Source organism: Myotis davidii, unplaced genomic scaffold (assembly GCF_000327345.1).
Source record: "Myotis davidii unplaced genomic scaffold, ASM32734v1 scaffold1439, whole genome shotgun sequence".
Classification (NCBI taxonomy): Eukaryota; Metazoa; Chordata; class Mammalia; order Chiroptera; family Vespertilionidae; genus Myotis; species Myotis davidii.
Genome location: NW_006292342.1, coordinates 1,492,907 through 1,510,502, shown reverse-complemented (window position 1 = coordinate 1,510,502; position 17,596 = coordinate 1,492,907). Strand labels below are relative to the sequence as shown.

The window sequence follows — 17,596 nt, the reverse complement described above, 5'->3', positions numbered from 1 at the left end:
ATCGGAGGCCGACCCGACCCACCCCACCCCATCCCTCTGTCGGCGCGTTTGGTCGTCGTCACCAAAGGACCGACCGAGACCCCTGGGGCTTTGGCAGTTCAGCCCCCAGTTCTGTGGTGGGGTGGGTGGGTTACTGTAGCCACCGGGTAAAATGAGATGGGGGCGGGGGGGGACATCTGTAGCTTCTGATTCGGGAGATCATTTATTCATCCAACACGTAGTTACTGAGCGCTTAATGCGCACCGGTCACTGCGCCTGCTGGGCCTCAGCAGCGGGCAGATTACGGCCCGGCCCCCCAGAACTGACATCCCAGTGCGGGTGGATCTGGGCGAGGCCCAGAAACCAACCTTTTCTGAGGGCGCCCGGTGGTTCTGCTGGAGGTGTTACCCAGGGCTGGACTTTGGGGGAAACTGCCCTGGTAGGTGAGAGCATGGGCTGCAGAACCGACCACACCTTCCTGAAGTTTGCAGGGCCTGGTGGGGTCTGGCTGCTGCTCTTCCGCTTCTGTCGCATCTCATACCCATCTCCCCGCATCTCCCCGTTGTCCGCCGAGCTTCAGCTGTACCAACCCCCACCACCACCACCACCAAAGCGTCTGCCTCGCAGCCTTTGCAGTTGCTTCTCCCTCTGCCTGGACTGCCTTGCGTGGTGCCTTCTGGTCATTCAGGTCTCATCAGAAGTGACCTACCCGGCGGGTCCTTCCCACTCTGCCCTTATCTGAAGCAGCCCCTGGGAGTGTTTCACCTGCCCTGGGGTTAACCTTGCAGGGCTTAACAATATTGGGAGTGATTTCCCTCATTAGTTAACTTGTTCAGGGTCTGTCTTCCTCCACGACCATGGAAGTTTCACAAGAGCAGAAACCTTGCCTCCCTTGATTGCAGCATTGTGTGGTGTAGTGTTGGGCCTGGCATTCGTTTGTTCATTCATTGGCTCAGTAAGTATCTGTTGAGCGCCAGCTCTGTGCCATGAACAGTTCTCAGCTCTGAGGATACGAAGAAAAGCCAAAAGTCCCTTCCCTTCTGGGATTTGCATGTGGAGATGCAGGGAGACCAGTGAGGAGGCTGTTGTGATCATCCAGGCCAGAGGTGACCGGGACTCTGGACTCAGACCAGGACAGTGGCCCTGGAGGTGGTGAGAGGTGGTCAGGTTCTGAATGTGTTTTAGAGGAGCAACAGCAACAGGATCAGATAAGAGCTGGGTGTAAGAGAGAGAGAGAGGGATCGAGGATGAGTCCGGGGTTTTTGGAAAGATGGATTTGCTGTCTGCGGAGATGGGGAGGACTGGGAGAGAGCAGGTTGAGGTGTCAGGAGCTCAGTTTTCGACAGGTTGCTTTTAAATGTTTGTTAGCATCAGATGGAGGTGTGACCAAGACAGGTAGAGGGGTGGGTCTGTGGGTCAAAGGACACAGCAAGGCCAGAGAGGCAGGTGGCATCCGTGTAGAAGGGGCATCTGAAGCCGTGAGGCTGGGTGAGATCGCATGGAGGTGAGTGTGGGCAGAGGGAGGGCCCAAAGATGGAGCTGGTGGGCTCCTCATTAGAGAATTGGGGGGCGTGGGAGGTCAGCAGCCGCTGAGAGTGAAAGGAACTGTCAGGGAATCAGGGGTGTAAGAGTGAGGTTCTGAGGGTCCCATGGGAAGGGCAGGAAGAGAAAACCAGTTTGTCCAGTGCCCTGAGGGGTGGGGACTGCCCCAGCGTGAGGCAGGTGGTAGAGAGAGAATGGGAGGGAAACAGACAGCTCTACTAGAAACGCCGCAGAGAAGGAGGTGTTTTGTTTTGTGGTGGTTTGTTTGTTTTTTAATGATGGGAGTGTGTTTGTTAATGATCTAGTAGAGACACAAACTGTTTTTATGTGGACCTCGAATGTTGGTCCAAGGCAAAGGAGGGAAGCCACATGGGTGGTCCTGGGGACTTGCGGGTGTTCTCTGCCGGCTGTTTTTGTTTACTCAGTGACTTGGACACATCCTCAGTTAACATTGAGGATGTTGCCACAGCGTGGATGGACCTAGAGCAGCGGTTCTCAACCTGTGGGTCGCGACCCTTTGGGGGTTGAACGACCCTTTCACAGGGGTCGCCTAAGACCATCGGAAAACACATATATTGCATATTGTTTTTGTGATTAATCACTATGCTTTAATTATGTTCAATTTGTAACAATGAAAATACATCCTGCATATCAGATATTTACATTACGATTCATAACAGTAGCAAAATTACAGTTATGAAGTAGCAACAAAAATAATTTTATGGTTGGGGGTCACCACAACATGAGGAACTGTATTAAAGGGTCGCGGCATTAGGAAGGTTGAGAACCATTGACCTAGAGGGTATTATACCAAGTGAAATAAGTCAGAGAAAGACAAATACCATATGATTTTACTTATATGTGGAATATAAAGAACAAGATAAACAAGCAAACAAAACAGAAACAGACTCATAAATACAGAGGACAGACTGATGGTTGCCAAAGGGGAGGGGGATTGGGGCTCGGCGAAAAAGGTGAAGGAATTGAGAAATATAAATTGGGAGTTACCAAATACTCATGGGGATGTAAAGTACAGCCTAGGAAATACAGTCAGTAATACTGTGGTGCCAGGTGGGTACTGGAATATCGGGAAGACTTTGTAGAGTATATGATTGTCTAACCACTATGTTGTACACCTGAAACTAATACAAAATGTTGAATGTAAACTGTAATGAAAAGTTAAAAAAATTTTTTTAATATATTTTTATTGATTTCAGAGAGGAAGGGAGAGGGAGAGATAGAGACATTAGTGATGAGAAAGAATCATTGATTGTCTGCCTCCTGCACCCTGGGCATGTGCCCTGACCAGGAATCGAACAGTGACCTCCTGATGCATAGGTTGTCACCCGAATGAGGACTACCAGTTCGTCAGAGTGGTTATACCTGTTTTCACTTTCATTGTGTAGTTTGTATCCCTAGAAACCCCCTAAAAATTTTTTGTCAGATATTATCATTACTTTTTGCCAGTTTAAATAGCATAAATTATCTCATTATTGTTTTAATTGGGGTTTTCCAGCTTACTATTAAATTCGGGCATCTTTTAACATGTTGATTAGTATTTGGATTTCCTTGCTTGTAAATTGTTGGTTTTTTGGGGTGATTTTTTTTTAAAAAAATTTTTTTAATATATTTTTATTGATTTCAGAGAGGAAGGGAGAGGGAGAGATAGAGACATTAGTGATGAGAAAGAATCATTGATTGTCTGCCTCCTGCACCCTGGGCATGTGCCCTGACCAGGAATCGAACAGTGACCTCCTGATGCATAGGTTGACACTCAACCACTGAGCCACGCTGGCCAGACTTTAAACATTTTTTTAAATGAATGAGGATGTGCCCTAACCATTTTGGCTCAGGGGATAGAGCATCGGCCTGCTGACTGAAGGCTCCCAGGTTCGATTCCAGTCAAGGGCATGTACCTTGTTTGCGGACACATCCCCAGTAGGGGGTGTGCAGGAGGCAGCTAATCGATGTTTCTCGTTTTGTTTTGTTCAGCAGTGCACAAGTGTTCCTTTTTCTCCACATCCTCTCCAGCACTTGTCGTTTGTTGAATTATTGATGTGTTTCTCTCTCATTGATGTTTCTAACTCTCTGTCCCTCTCTGTAAAAAATCAATAAAATATATATTTTTAAAAATGGTGAGGATGTTACATAGGAAGTGATTGCTAAATCTGAATGAAACTCTGGTCTTTCTTCTGGCAGATTGCCGACCTCCCCTGTCACGGAGGAATGATCCTAGAACCAGCAGTGGAGAGAGAGAGTGTGATTGGGAGGGAGGGGGAGCTCCTTGGAAGGCTCAGGATTGGTGAATGCGGAGCCCTGAGCCCAGCGCCTGGCATGGAGATTCGTTCAGTGGTCTCTGCCTCCAAGACGTATGCCCCAGTGGCACCTGACTCATTTTTAACAACTCTGTTCTTTTGTGTTCGACACAGCCCCGCCCATCACAACCTTGGAGGTCCTTCTGGACTCTTCCGTCTCTCGCATACCCACTCATTGCACTGATTTGTCTCTTCAGTCTTGCCAGCTGCTCTCTCCTCCCCAAACAGCCCTGTCCCGGTTCTGACTTCCATCTTTGTCCAGGCTTTTGACCCGTATTCCTCAGTCCCTTAAAAGCACAGGGTGAGGCTGTTGTTTCTCTCCCTCGCGGTCAGGATCCAGCTAAACACTTGAAACTTTCCCGTCTGTTCCCTCCTCAGCCTGCCCCTCCCCCACTTGCCTGGTCCCCAGCCGCTAGCCCAGCACTCAGACACCTGCCCCTCGGCCTTCTACATGGCATTTCTCCGCTTGAAACACTTCTCTGTCCAGTAGCCCCTCTTCTGTGGGTAGTCTTCTCTGTCCAGTAGCCCCTCTTCTGCCCAGGGAGCCCGTCGGAGGCTCTGTCAAATCCCTTGAGTGTCATTCCTCCTGGGGGGTCCTTGCATGTCCTTTGATAAGAGGAGCAGCTGCTCCTAAAATCATGGGCTCCACAGCACTTCAGCTCTGCCCAGCACTGGACAACTGGCCTGTCAGTCACTCGTGTTACCCTCACCGGGAACAGTGGCCTCCTGTGTAGGTGCCAACGATGGATGGGCCATATACAGTGCAGTTGTGAGCCCCTCTGAGCTAGCAACCTCATCTCTATCTTATAAATAAGGAAACTGAGGCACAGGGAGATTAAGTAACCTACTTGAGGTCATGTAGTAAGTGGGATTGGGGCAGGGTTAGAATCTAGAACCTGCTCTCACCCCCTCTACCCAGAGTGCACTGGAATTGTCTGATGTCCTCAGAGAGAGCCACTGTGAAAGTCCTCCTTTCACTGTGGCCCAGCCACTGCAGGGCCTCCTGGGTCCTGTGAGTCGTTGACATCTGTCCTCCTCCCCCCACAGGTCCACCCTCCTGCAGACATGGGGCGCAGAAAGTCAAAACGAAAGCCACCCCCCAAGAAGAAGATGACAGGCACTCTAGAGACCCAGTTCACCTGCCCCTTCTGCAACCACGAGAAATCTTGTGACGTGAAAATGTGAGCGTGGGGTGGGGGCCAGGAATCCTGCCTCACGGGGCCTCCCCTACCCTCAGGTGGGAATTGGCTCCCCCTTAGATACAGGCCTCTTTGCTTATCAGTCCCTCCATCTCCTCCCATTCCAGGGACCGTGCCCGTAACACCGGAGTCATCTCTTGTACTGTGTGCCTAGAGGAATTCCAGACACCCATCACGTGTATCCTTGGGAAACTGGGCTTTATCCAGGGGGTGGGGATGGGGTGGTCAGGGCTGCCCTGCCCAGAATGGGCTGCTCAAGGGCTCCTCACCAAGGGCAAGGGGTAGAATAAGCCCTTGCATCTCGGGCCTTGTTGTGTATCCTGTGCAGGGCCTTGGCCACCCAGAGGAATGGGTGCTACCTGCTTGCTTAAGCGGGTGATAGTGCGCAGGGTAGGGGTCTGGCTGACATCCGCGTGAGCAGCAGAGGTGTATACGGGAAAGGGGGGGTGTCGGATGCCGGCATTTGCCCTTGACTCCAACGGCTCAGATCTATCAGAACCGGTGGACGTGTATAGTGATTGGATAGATGCCTGTGAGGCCGCCAATCAGTAGCAAAACAGAGGACCCACCCCCTTTGCAGACTCGCTGCTGAGGACCAGCCCGCTGGGTACCGATCCAGAGACATTCCTGAGGTCCGGGGTGTGGGTCCAGGGCCTTCGCAGCCCCTGCCTGTGTATGGAGTGGATGTGGATGTGAATGTGTGACTGCAAGTGTGGCCATGGGGGTGTGCTCATGGGCAGGGGCCTCCGGGGGTCTGAACTGCCTCCCTTGGCTCCAGAAGCCCTTTGACTTGCTCCCTCTTTCGGCCCCTGACCCCCTGGCTCTGGAGCCCTGGCTTCTCCGGGGCCAATGTCCTGACATCCTGGGTGAGAGCAAGCCCAGCAGAGACAGCCTCGGGACTCTCCGCCTCCTCACCCAGCTCCCCAGCACCTTGCCCGTGTGAACTGGACCGCACGCCTCCTCTGCCTTCCAAGGACTGTGGCCTGGGGTTCAGCACCACTGGCCCCTGGCTGGGCCCTGGCAGGGGGCCCCGGTTTATGTATAGTTGCTTTTATAGAGGAGGGAGGGGCTGAGTTGGGGACTGTTAGTCACCAGTCCTTAAATAAAGCAGCCGATGCAGACTCCTGTCTGATTTCTTGGGTTTGGTCAGCCTCCCGGGCCCAGTGAGGGGGGAGAGGGAGGCCTGGCAGGTCATTGGAAATGGGGTGGGGTCCGTCCTTCCAACATTTGTCCACTAGACAAGCATCCAGGGTAAAACCATGGCAGTGCTGGGCGCAAGGAACTCCGATGACCCCACAGACGTGGGCAAGAATTTAGTTCACTGAGAAATAGGGCAACGGAGCTGGGGTGCGTGGAGCAGGGTGTCAGGGAAGGCTTCTTGGCTGATGGAGGTAACTCTCAAGAGCCACCCTTTGCAGTGGCTTCTCTCAGGCTTGCCTGCCTTACCCCCTTGTCCCAACAGCCACCCGTGAGGCAGGTGCCCCAGGCTTGCAGGTGAGGAAACAGGCCAGAGATGGGAGGTCACTGGCCCAAGGTCCCACAGCCAGAAAGCAGCACAGCTGGTCCTTAAACGCAAGACACCTGGCTTCACCACCCAGAGTGCAGGCTGAGAGGACAGCTCTTGGTTTTGTGGGGCTGGGGAGCTCTGGAGAAGAGTAAGGGTCCTAAAGGGAGCCTTGTCCCAGGCTGGTGAGGAGTCTCGAAGGCTGGAGGTACCAGCCAGATGCACGGTGTAGTCCAGTATGTTTTGATCTTTGTCCCTATTCATGACTCAGAGCTACTAAAACTCTTGGAATTTCCAGTGTGATCACCCAGGATGGGGCTGGTCACCAGAAAGACCAGGTGATTACTGAGGGGAACTCCCAGCCACCTCTGGGAAGGGTCAGGGAGAGATTACAGGTTAAGCTCTCTAAATCTTCAATAAGATTTGGTGAACAGTTGAAACCTATATAATTTTTTAAAATATATTTTTATTGATTTCAGAGAGGAAGAGAGAGAGATACATGGATGATGAGAGGGAATCATTGATTGGCTTCTTCCTGCACTTTGGACTAAGCCCATAACCCAGGAATGTGCCCTTGACCGGAATTGAACCTGGGACCCTTCAGTCCACAGGCCAATGCTCCGTCCACTGAGCCAAACTGGCTATGGGGAAACCTATGTAATTTTATCAACCAATAAATTCAATTTAAATAAAAAGGTTTGATGAGCTTCCAGGTTGGTGAACTGGGGAGGTGCCGGGCATGGAGCACAGGGCAGCTCCTCTCTCCTTCCCCAGCCTTGCCCTGTGCAGCTCTTCCATCAGGCTGTTCCTGGCTTATGCCCTTTTATAATAAACCTGTAAATGACCTGTTTCTCTGAGGACTGAACGATCTATAGCCAGTTGGTCACAAGCACCTGGACTTGCAATTGGCAGCTGAAGTGGGGGAGGACCAGCTTGTAGGACCAAGCCCTTATTCTATGGGATCTGATACTATCTCCAGGTAGTGTCGGAACGGAGTTCCTTGCTTGGTAGTGTTGGGAAAAGCACACATCTTAGCATGACTGAGGGTGAGCACCTGGGCACTGCACAGTGCCCTCGGGTGGCCTCCTGGTTGTGAAGGTCCTGACTCAGTAGCCTGCGGCAGGTCCAGCTCTGCCTCCTGAGCCTGAGCTGCAGGATTCCTCATTGGTGCAATGGGAAGGATGATGGAGCTTTCCTCCAGGGGCCACACTGTGGATGGAGGTGCCTCGTTTGGTTTGAGTGACTAGAGTCCACCCTGGATGTTGAGGGATGTGAACAGTCAAATGCTGAGCTGGCAGGAAGCCCTGACCACTCAGGCCCAGCTACTGGATCTGGCATGTGCCCCCTGAAGTCCACCCTGCCCTGAGATGCTCCTTCCTGGTGCTCCCCGCCAAGGCCCCAGGAAAGGTTTGGTCCAGACAGGAGACGGTCATGGGCCAAGTGGTGGACGGGCCTGGGTGGGATTGCCTCTGGGGTCCAGGGAAGGGGGGCTCAGTCCTCTGGCATCCAGGGCCCGCCCACCCCAGTCTCACAGACCAAGTGCTAATATGGTGCTGTTTTCCACAGGAGGCAGGGCCCAGAGCCAGGCGTGGATCCTCAGCGTAGCTTCTAGAGCTGGCCCTCGGGGAGCAGGACTCACAGTAGCCAGGCCAAGAGTGCCTGGAATCCAGTTTACAAGGCCCCGAGGGCTAAATCATCTGCATGTAGGTCTTCTGATGTCTGTCTGCAGATCCCCCACGTTCCAGCCTCATCCCCTGCCCTGGGGAGGGGAGGAGAGAAGGCTGCGCTGTGACCCCTGCATGGCTGCGTCCTCTCCTTGGAACCCTGACAGTTGGTGGTTTGCAAGAGGGATGACTGGGGCCGACATCACAGAACAGGATCCCCTCTGAAACAGGAAGGTTGGCGGCCTGGCCACAGACTTCTCGGGTCCTGGAATGGCAGGCGAGACTGGGGGATCAGCCGTAAGAAGAGGGCAGAGTGAGCCTGGCGCAGAAGACAGCCATGCCCTCAGTCAGCTGCTCAACTGCTCTGCCAGTCAGTAAAGGGCCATTTCCCTGGGCCCACAAAATGCCCATCCTCGCCCACTGCCCTGTTCCCTCTCACCCTCCACACATTGCAATCCAGGACTAACGGGGTCCCCCTGCCCACAGGGGCCTCCAGGACCCAGCTTGTCCATTGGTCGGTGCCAAACATCCTATTTGGTGTAGTCATTTAAGCTTCCCCATGAGCCTTGCTGTCCCCATTTTCCTGATGGAAAAACAGACCTGAGGAGGGGAAGTGACTTGCCCAAGGTCACCTGTTCCGTCTAGCCCATCCCAGCACTTGGGTTTTTCCTCACAACTCACAGGCCCCCTGGCAAAGTACATGGGTACTGAGCATGTGTGTGTGGGTATTGTGTGCATATGTGAGAGGGTGCATTGTGACGTGTCTTTTTATATGGGAGTGTGTACTGCATGTGTATCTGTAGGTGCCTCTAAGGCTGCAGCAAGCGTGTGCACACCATACCCACCAAGAGGTGTGTGTGAGAGTACATGTCCGTGTGTCCTGGGTCCAGCCGAGTGGCTGTGAGCCTGTGTGTATAGAGTGTGTGGGAATATGTGTGCCTGTGCAGAAGTGTGTTTGGTCAATGCAGGGTATCTGAGCAAGGCTGTTTGTGCATATGCAAGAGCCATACAGGCTCCAGGACAGAGCAACCTGAGTCTTCAGATGATTTTATAGCCATTTATTGTGCTCCAGTGAAATAGAAAAAGAAAGTGCTCGCATTACAAACACCGCTGTCACATCCACATACGCCAGTCGCTGCAAACCAAACCGCGTGTGTCCGCTGGGTCTCTGGGCATGCAGTTGGCTCCCATTGTGGGAATGGGGTGGGGGCAGGCTGAGCCTGGGCTCGGGGGGCTTTGCTTGGGGGGCTTCTTGTCCTGGGGGGAACCCACCTGTGAGGGAGTAGGGGGCAGCTGGGGTAGCTTTGCTCAGTGCGTCCTTTGGATGCTGTTGGGAACACCTGGCTCGATGTTGGACCCTGCAGTGCTTCAGGGAGGAGAGCCCCCCCCACAGACCCCCCAGTCTGCTCCTCCCCCCAATGCTAACCCTGTAGGCAGGTGCCAGGGGCTGGAGGGCGCCATGCAGGGGGCAGGGGTTAGCGGGGCCGGGCTAGGCCCTGCTGAGCAGCAGCCAGCCTCCCTGGGGCGGGGAGGCGGGAGGCCCAGGGCCCTAGGCAGAATTGTAGTAGTTGTGTGGGTGGTGGTTCTGGGCAGGCTCGCCCAGTTCCGGGTAATCGGTCGTCAGGCAGTACTTGGGGTCATAAACCTGGCGCGGCAGCCCATACACCGTCATGCCCCGCTGCGAGGCCCCCTTATTGCTGCCCATCTGCAGGCTGACGTTAAGACTGTCGCAGTGCTCCATGCCCAGCCCCGGCTCGAAGATCTGCCGCTTGGTCCCCGGAGCCGTCATGCCGGCCTGGCTGGCTCCCTTGTTGGTGCCCATCTGCAGGCTGATGGTGGCCTGGTCCAGGGGTTGGTCCGTGCCCAGCTTGGGGTCGTAGAGGTGGCGCCGGGTACCATAGGCCGTCATGCCCTGCTGGCTGGCAAACTTGTTGGTGCCCATCTAAGGATCCAGAAGGAGAGGCACTTCAAGGTTACAGAGCCTCACCACGGACCACAGAGGTGCCGGTGCCCGTGGACACTCACAGGCCTCTAACAAGGCACTGTTTCCACTCAGGCTACAGACCGGAAGCCGAGGCCCAGAGAAAGTGTCACAGCTCAGTGAGTGGCTCAGAGCACCCAGGCCTGACTGAAAGCTTCAAGTCCCAGCGTGGCCGCTCGTCACCTGGGAGAGCCTGACGGCTGGGCCAGCTTCTCCAGGCCTGTTTCCATAGAAATGGTCTGAGGTAACAGCCTGCCTTCTAGCGCTGCTGCGGGAGTGGGTCAGGTGCGGAGTTAGAGCATCAAGGCCAAATACGCTTGCTGTCCCCAAAGCCCGCAGGGACCAGGACGCCGTCCCGCCTCCACCTCCACCTCCACCTCCAGCCGGGCAGTGAGCCTCAGGTGGGGAGGGCAGTACCTGCAGCCCAATGATGTTCCGCCCCTCTCTGAGCTTCTCCGGCTCAAACTTCCGCTCCTGCTTCTCCGCATACTTCACACCCACATTCACCTTGTTCCCTTTCGTCTTGGCCTGGGGAAGGGAGGGAGGGGGGCAGGGACTGAGGAGGGGGCCTCGGGCTGCACGGTCCCCTCCCACCCACGCTGGGCTCAGGGACGTGAGTGGCCCCACCTGAATTCCAGCCCAGACCGCCCACAGCCCCTCCGGCCCATGCCCACCTTGGAGCCACACTCACCATGCTGGCCAGGGCCAGGAGGGTGGACTGCACCTGGGTGTAGTTGGTGTTCTCGAACAGGTCATTGGCCTCAAAGATGTCGTGGGGCCTCACCCCGTACTTGGTGATGGCTTTGATGAAGTTGCCTATGTTCTCCAGCTGGAGAGGCAGGGGGCAGTCAAGATAGGGGCGGGGCAGAGGGTGGTGCTGAGGGGCTGTGGCGAGGGGTTGAAAGAGTTAAGAGTCTGGGCTCACCTGGTGCCAATTTTGTGTCGATTCATTGACCTTCTTCACGGAGCCTGGCTGGAGCTTATTAATGAACCTACAAGGAGTAGGGGAGAGGAGTGACAGGGTGACCCCTGCTGCCCCACCCATGCCCAACCCAACAGGACAAGGGGTCAGGATGACAGTTCGTAGGCGACATCCATGTTGCTGTTTCCCACTGCAGTCACTCTCACCTGGATCCCTCACCAAAATACACCCCCAAAACACAGGCAGGACCAAGTTGGGAAACCAGCCTGGCTGCTGTGGTTCAGTAGTTGAGCATCAACCTGTGAACCAGGAGGTGACGGTTTGGTTCCTGGTCAGGGCACATGCCCGGGTTGTGGGCTCAAGCCCCAGTGCAGGGCGTGCAGAGGCAGCCGATAATGAATCTCATCATTGATGTTTCTATCTCTTCCCCCTCTTCCTTTCTGAAATCAATAAAAATATTGGGGGGGGCGGGAAACGAAGCACAGGAGCAGACTGTCTGTCAGTCTCCTTGTCGAAGGTGGGGGTCCCCTGGTGCGCCCCACTCCTGGAGTCCGTGCGGTCTCCTTCACTCCTGTACACCGAGGAGAGCCTGCAGCTCAGGCCTTACCTCTGCCACACTCACCCCTTGACCTCATCCAGTCTCTTGACTTCAAATGCCACTGACATGCCAGCCACTCCCCAGCACCTCCCTGGAGCCCCGGCCTCCTCCTTTCCACCCCAGCTCCATACACGGATGTGTCAACTCAATGCACCCACCCCGGACCCCTGACACCCGCCTCTGCCCACAGAACTTTCTCCTTCTCCCCAGTTCAGGAAACCCACCCTCCCAGGGCACAGGCAACGCCCTCAGACTTGTCCTTGACTCTCCTCTGCCTTCTGTCCCCCCACACCCAGCCCCTCAGCAAGGCTCTGGTTCTGCCTTCCAAAGGCCACAGCTTCCCACCGCCCTGCGCGGAGTCCCCAGCGGCTCTCTGTGGGCTCCCAGCTTCCACCTCATCCCCTACAGACCCTTCCTCTGGCAGCTAGAATGGCCTTTTAAAAACAATTCCAGTTACTCCCCACCTCAAGATGCTCCCATGGTTTCCTAACTCCTTAGCATAACCACCAGGCCCCATGTCACCCGGCCCCCTGACCGACCCCCTCCGCTTCCCCAATCCTCCTGTGCCAGCCACTCCCCTCAGGGCCTTTGCACCGGCTGGCTGCCCCCTTGCCTGGCCCACTCTTCCCTCAGACACCCACCTGGTCTCCTCCCTCACTTCACCCAGGGTTCTGCGCAATGTTACCTCTCAAAGACCTCCCAGCCCATTCTGCACAAAGCAGCTGCCTTCACCCGCCCCGGCCCCCATCCTCCCCACGACTCTTCCCACGTCACTTCCCACCATGAGCAAGTACGTGATTGTCCCATGGATTGTGGAACCCATGTCCCTGCTAGGACTAAAGCTCCCTGTGAGCTCGAGTCTGCCTGTTCACTGTCCCAGGGCCTAGACCTGACACATAGCGGGAGCTCCATCACTGCCGGGTGAGCGGGGACCGAGTGGGTGAGTGGCTCTGCACTCTGTTTGTTAGTCCTCACCTGAGGATATTTTCTCCATTGATTTTTAGAGAGAGTGGAAGGGAGGGAAGGAGGGGAGAGGAGAGAGAAACATCAATGTGACAGAGACACATCGATGGTTTGCCTCTCACATGCATCCCAACCAGGGCCGGGGAATCAAACCTGCAACCGTTACATGCCTTTGACCTGGAATTGAACCCACAACCCTGCGGTCCAAGGGCTGATGCTCTAACCACGTAGCCACACCAGCCAGGGCGGCTCTGCACGCGTTAAGGCCCCCCCAGCAGCCTTGACTGAGCGGGGACACCAGGCTGTCTCCCTACTCCTTGTCCCCAGTGGATATTGTAGCGCGAGAGACACCTGTCTGCCCCCCTTTCAGCACTAGGGCTGGGTCGGGAACATTCCCAAGGGCACACTCTGGTCCTCAGCCACCTGCCCGGGTCAGACTCAGAGACACAGACAGGACCGCCCAGCACTGGGGCTGTTGGTCTGGAGTCAGCTGGAGAGCTGTGAGGGCCAAAACTCTATCTATAAGCATAAAATCCCTTTTTTTTTTTTTTTTTTTTTTTTTTTTTTTTTTTTTTTGAGGTTTGCATCTTTCGCGGTGATCTGAGTTCTGAGGAGGGTAGGACATCAGAGCCTACTTAAATTACTGTGGCACATCCCCATGTCACCAAGCCAGCGATGTTGCCTGTGGTCTTTTAGCTGTGACCTCTCTTTCTCGGGACGCTGGAGGCCATAGATGGGCCTGTGCGCGTGGTGGTGGAGATGCTAGAACCTGGAGTCATTTCCGTGGGAGATGCAGGGACTGTGGGTGAGCTTTTACCTGACTCGGCCTCCGTTTTCTTTCCTGTGCAGTGGGCACCATGACTATTTGCCATCTAAGAGGAGGGCTGTTTAAGGTCTGAGGTAGAAAGTGCTCAGCCCAGCTCATGGTCGGTGAAGGGGTTGAGGCGGAGAAATGAATACCGGTTGGGGGTGAGCCCGAGGCAGAGTCTGGGCCAACCGTGCCCCACTTACTCGCAAAGAATGATGCCATCTTTGAGGCCGTCCATGAAGTTGGGGCCTATGCGGCGTCCTGTCACCCCCTCAATCCACTCTCGAAGCTCCCGTTCCCGCTGGAGGTCGTACTTCTGGGCCAGCTGGGGGTGGGGGGCACGGAGATGATGGTGAGGTTTTGGGGGGCAGGCTTTGCTCCCTAAGCCTGATCTCCTTCCCCATCCCTTCCCAACTAAGGCAATTCTGCCAGTGCCCATGGGTGGGGGTGGGGGGGTGCCTTCGGGGGCAGAGGGCCAGGGCTGAGGTGGCACCTGCCCAGGGGGCCATTCCGGGCATTCTGAGGTTTGGCACCAAGAATTCAAACGGGTGGGTGGAGGGGGGGATACTCTGAGTTGGGGGTGGTGCCTGGCCTCCCGGTTTCCCCTCCAGGCCAAACTTGGGGCTTTGCTTTCCCTGGCCCTGCCTCCTCTCCGCCCCCCTCCCTCCTGGCCCCCCCCTTCCTGGAAGACTGGGAGCCTCTGGCGAAGGGGGAGGAGCCCTGAGGAGGTGCCCTGAATGCTGCCTTGCAGGGGTCTGCTCTGTCTTGCATCTCTGTCTGTCTCCAGGTCGTCATCTGGGGCTCCCGCTCTGGCAGAGGGTCGGGCCTCGTCTCCGTCTTGCTTCTGGCTCCGAGTGCGCGCCGTGTCTGTTTCTCTGTCTCTCTCCCACTCCCGGGGTCCTGCGTCTCTCCCCAGCTGTGTCTGTCTTTCCTTGGCCCTGTAGCCTGTCCCCATCTCTCCGAGTCTGGCTGGGGGTGGGGCCCACCATCCATCTGTGGATCACTCTCCATTTTGGACTTCAGGTTCCCTGCCTCTGGTGGGGGTGGGGCCTGTCTGTCTCCCGGCCCCCCACCCCCACCCCTCCATCCCAGTCTCAGTCTTATCTCACCCCTGGCTCGCCCTCCCCCATCTGTCTCTCTCCTGTCTCAGGCTCCCAGAATCTCCATTTCTCTAGAATCCTCGGCCTCCAGCCCAGACAGGCTCCCAGCCCCTGGGGGACCTGACTGCCCCTTCTCCTGGGGGCGGGGGCGGGGGAAGAGAGTGGACCCCTCACCTGGCCCAGGCCCGGCCACCCCCCTCCCCACCAGCCTGGCTTTATAAAGCAAACCGGCCCTTATATAGCACGGCCCTGGGGCTGGGCTCCCTGAGGCCTCCTTATATGGCGTGGCGGCTCCTCTGGGCTCCTGGGCCGGCACTGGAAGGGGGGGCAGAGGCGGGGAGCACTGGGATGTGTCTCCCGCATGAGCACCCGCCCCCCACCTGCTCACTTCTCCAGCCACGAGGATCCCCAACAGATTCCAATACTAGCTCCACACTTCCTCGCTCTGCTCCCTGGCAAAAGCCGTCCTGCGCCTCAGTGTTCCCCTCTGTGGAATGGGGCTGGGACTCCTCCCCTGGCAGGCCTCATGGGGGCATTCCAGTCGGTTGGAGACTTCAAGTTTGCTCCCTTGGAGAAGCTGACCCCATCCTGGTGTAGAAGGGGGGCGAGGCCAAGGGCATAGCTCTGCACCTCCCTTTTGTAGGACCCTAGCTACTTGCCTCTCCATTCGGAGCCTCAGTTTACCCATCCATAGCTTGAAGGTCATGTCTCAAGGCCTGCCTAATGCCAAAATTAGGAGACCCCTGCCCTGTGTCTAATGCCCACTCTGCCCTCCTCAGCTGCCTCCTCTCCCTTCACTTTCTAGACTTCACCTCCCAGGAACCCCAGCTCTCAAGTGCTCCCCAATTTCTTTGTCAGCCTGGGGGAGTGGGGATGATCAACAAGTGTCCCCCAGCCCCCCAGGAAAACAAAGGGTTCACGGGGGACTCTGATGAAGTGGGGTCTTCACAGTGGAATGGCCGCTCTGTTTGCCTGCGGTTCCCTGCGTGCCCCTCACTCTCCCCTCCCCCCAGCAGTAGCTGTGGGCTCTGGGATGCTCAAGAGGGCGAGGAAGGTAACCTCTATGGTATACTTGTCCCTCTTCCCTCTCAGGTTCCAAGTCACATGGGACAGGCAGGAGGGCGTCCAGGGAGCCCCAAGAGCGGGGCCTCTGGCCTGGCAGAGTGTGTAGGCCAGACCAGGGGCGGCCCTTTAGCCCTACCTTGTTCTTGACCTCGGCTGACAGACCGTAGGCGGGGCCTCGGTTGAAATGGGCAGAGGACATGCTGGCCGGTGGTGGTGGTGGTGGCAGTGGCTCTGAGGACGCTGCAGCAGCTGAGGCTCGGTCTGCACCCTCTTCCCTCCTCACACGTTTTTGAAGCTACGGAGGCGGCCCGGGCCTCTTCCAAGGCCGTCCCATTGGCCACGGGGGCCTGCCAAGGGGCGGGGCGCCCCCCCACCTTGGCCACCCCCCTTTCGTGATGTCAGGGCCTTGGTATTGGGAGCTGATTGTGTCATTGTTTCCACCTAGGGGGGCGGCCTGGGTTATTCTTTTGTGGGGGGCTTAGCCAGACAGAGGCCAACCTTACCCCACTCCTCCCAACCCCCACTGTTCATGGGGCCTCTGGCTGGGTCTCCCAGTCCCTGTGTCTGTCTCAGAGGCTGTTGGCATCTCTGACGCCATCTCTCCGTGTCTCTCTCTGGTCTTGAGGCAGAACTGCCACTCGTGGTAGTTAAAACGCCCTCGGTTTAACTCCAGAAACCAACAGCCCTTAACTATAGACAACTCCCTTCTCTCTGAGCCTCTGTTATCACATCTGTAAAATGGGCGAATGGTAATGCCGGCCATGTGAGAATCAGCAGAAGCAAGGCCTCTGCCGTGACCAGTGCAGTGCCTGGCACAGGGGAGAGCTCAAGGAATGGCAGTCCTTTCTGCTGAGAATCTGGCAGACACACACACTCACACACAGACACACACACTCACACACAGACACACACACTCACACACAGACACACACACTCACACACAGACACAGCCCACCTCTGTCTCCTGCAGCCCCTCATAAGACCCTGGGGGGAGCAAGAGCCCGGATCTCACCCTCCCCGTCTGGGTTGAATGTGTTAGCAGGCTTCCGGCCATGGACATCATCATAAATCCCTGTCCCAGCCACGATGACCTGGAGGGAATTCCTGCAAGCAGCCCCAGCTAGCCAGCTCTCACCCCTGGACCACAGGGTGACGTGCCCACAGCATGCCACGTATTGTCAAGGCCATATTAGTGACATCTGGCTGACATGCCAGGAATGTACCATGTTAAGGACATCCCATTGGCTGGCCATATGCTAAAGGCACAGCTGTGAGATGCTAATATGACAACAATCCTTATGTCAGGCCCTGTTGCACACACTGTACATGTTTCAACTCAATGCTCACAACACCCTCAGAGTGGGCATTGCTATTATACACAATCTAAAGATGGGGAAACTGAGGCACGGAGTGTGGGATCACTTCCCCAGTGTCACACAGCTTGCCAATGGCAGAGCAGGATTTGAACCCAGGTCCCTGCCCTTAATGCTAAGAGGCAAAAGCTGGTTTCTCAACCTCAGCGGACACTGTTGTCATCAGGCTGGATAATTCTTCCTGGTGGGGCGCGTCCTGGGCAGCATCCCGGGTTTCTGCTACCAGATACCAGTAACACTCCCTTAGTCTTGACAAACAGCAATGTCTCCCTCCAGAGATGGACACATGATCCTGGGGGAGGGAGGACAGATCTGTCCCGTTTGAGAATGGCTGGGCTAAGGCAACTAGGGACCGGTGGTGGCATGTGGAAGGTACACTAACATACCTGAATGAACTAACAATTAACTCCTGGTACGTACTAAGTGCATTGGATCTGTTAACTCATTCCTCACAGCAGCCTGACGAAGTGGGGTCGAGAGGAGGCACCGAGAAGAGAAGCCGACGGCCCGGGGCACCCAGCACGAGGTGGCAGAGCCAGGATTCGAACACGTCCCTCCGGGATTCCGCCGGCGCAGAGGGGCC

General features: G+C 55.9%; 2 protein-coding genes across 2 annotated transcripts in view; one reads left to right on the top strand and one right to left on the bottom strand.

Moving 5' to 3' along the window:
• Positions 1-6,156, top strand: part of ELOF1 (ELF1 homolog, elongation factor 1) — a 6,395-nt gene extending 239 nt beyond the window's left edge. Inside the window, exons 2-4 of the mRNA XM_006765811.2 lie at positions 4,884-5,017; positions 5,143-5,213; positions 5,523-6,156. Of these exons, the coding sequence (XP_006765874.1) occupies positions 4,902-5,017; positions 5,143-5,213; positions 5,523-5,587 (252 nt within the window). The 5' untranslated portion in view covers positions 4,884-4,901 and the 3' untranslated portion in view covers positions 5,588-6,156. The remainder of the gene's footprint in view (positions 1-4,883; positions 5,018-5,142; positions 5,214-5,522) is intronic.
• A 3,090-nt stretch (positions 6,157-9,246) lies between these two features.
• Positions 9,247-16,009, bottom strand: CNN1 (calponin 1). The gene is made up of 6 exons (XM_006765810.2): positions 15,777-16,009; positions 13,679-13,800; positions 11,110-11,176; positions 10,876-11,013; positions 10,602-10,712; positions 9,247-10,145 (listed from the first exon to the last, which is right to left on the bottom strand). Exons 1-6 carry the CDS (start codon positions 15,837-15,839, stop codon positions 9,753-9,755), a joined length of 894 nt encoding a protein of 297 aa, XP_006765873.1. The 5' UTR covers positions 15,840-16,009; the 3' UTR covers positions 9,247-9,752.
• Between the last annotated feature and the right edge of the window lie 1,587 nt (positions 16,010-17,596).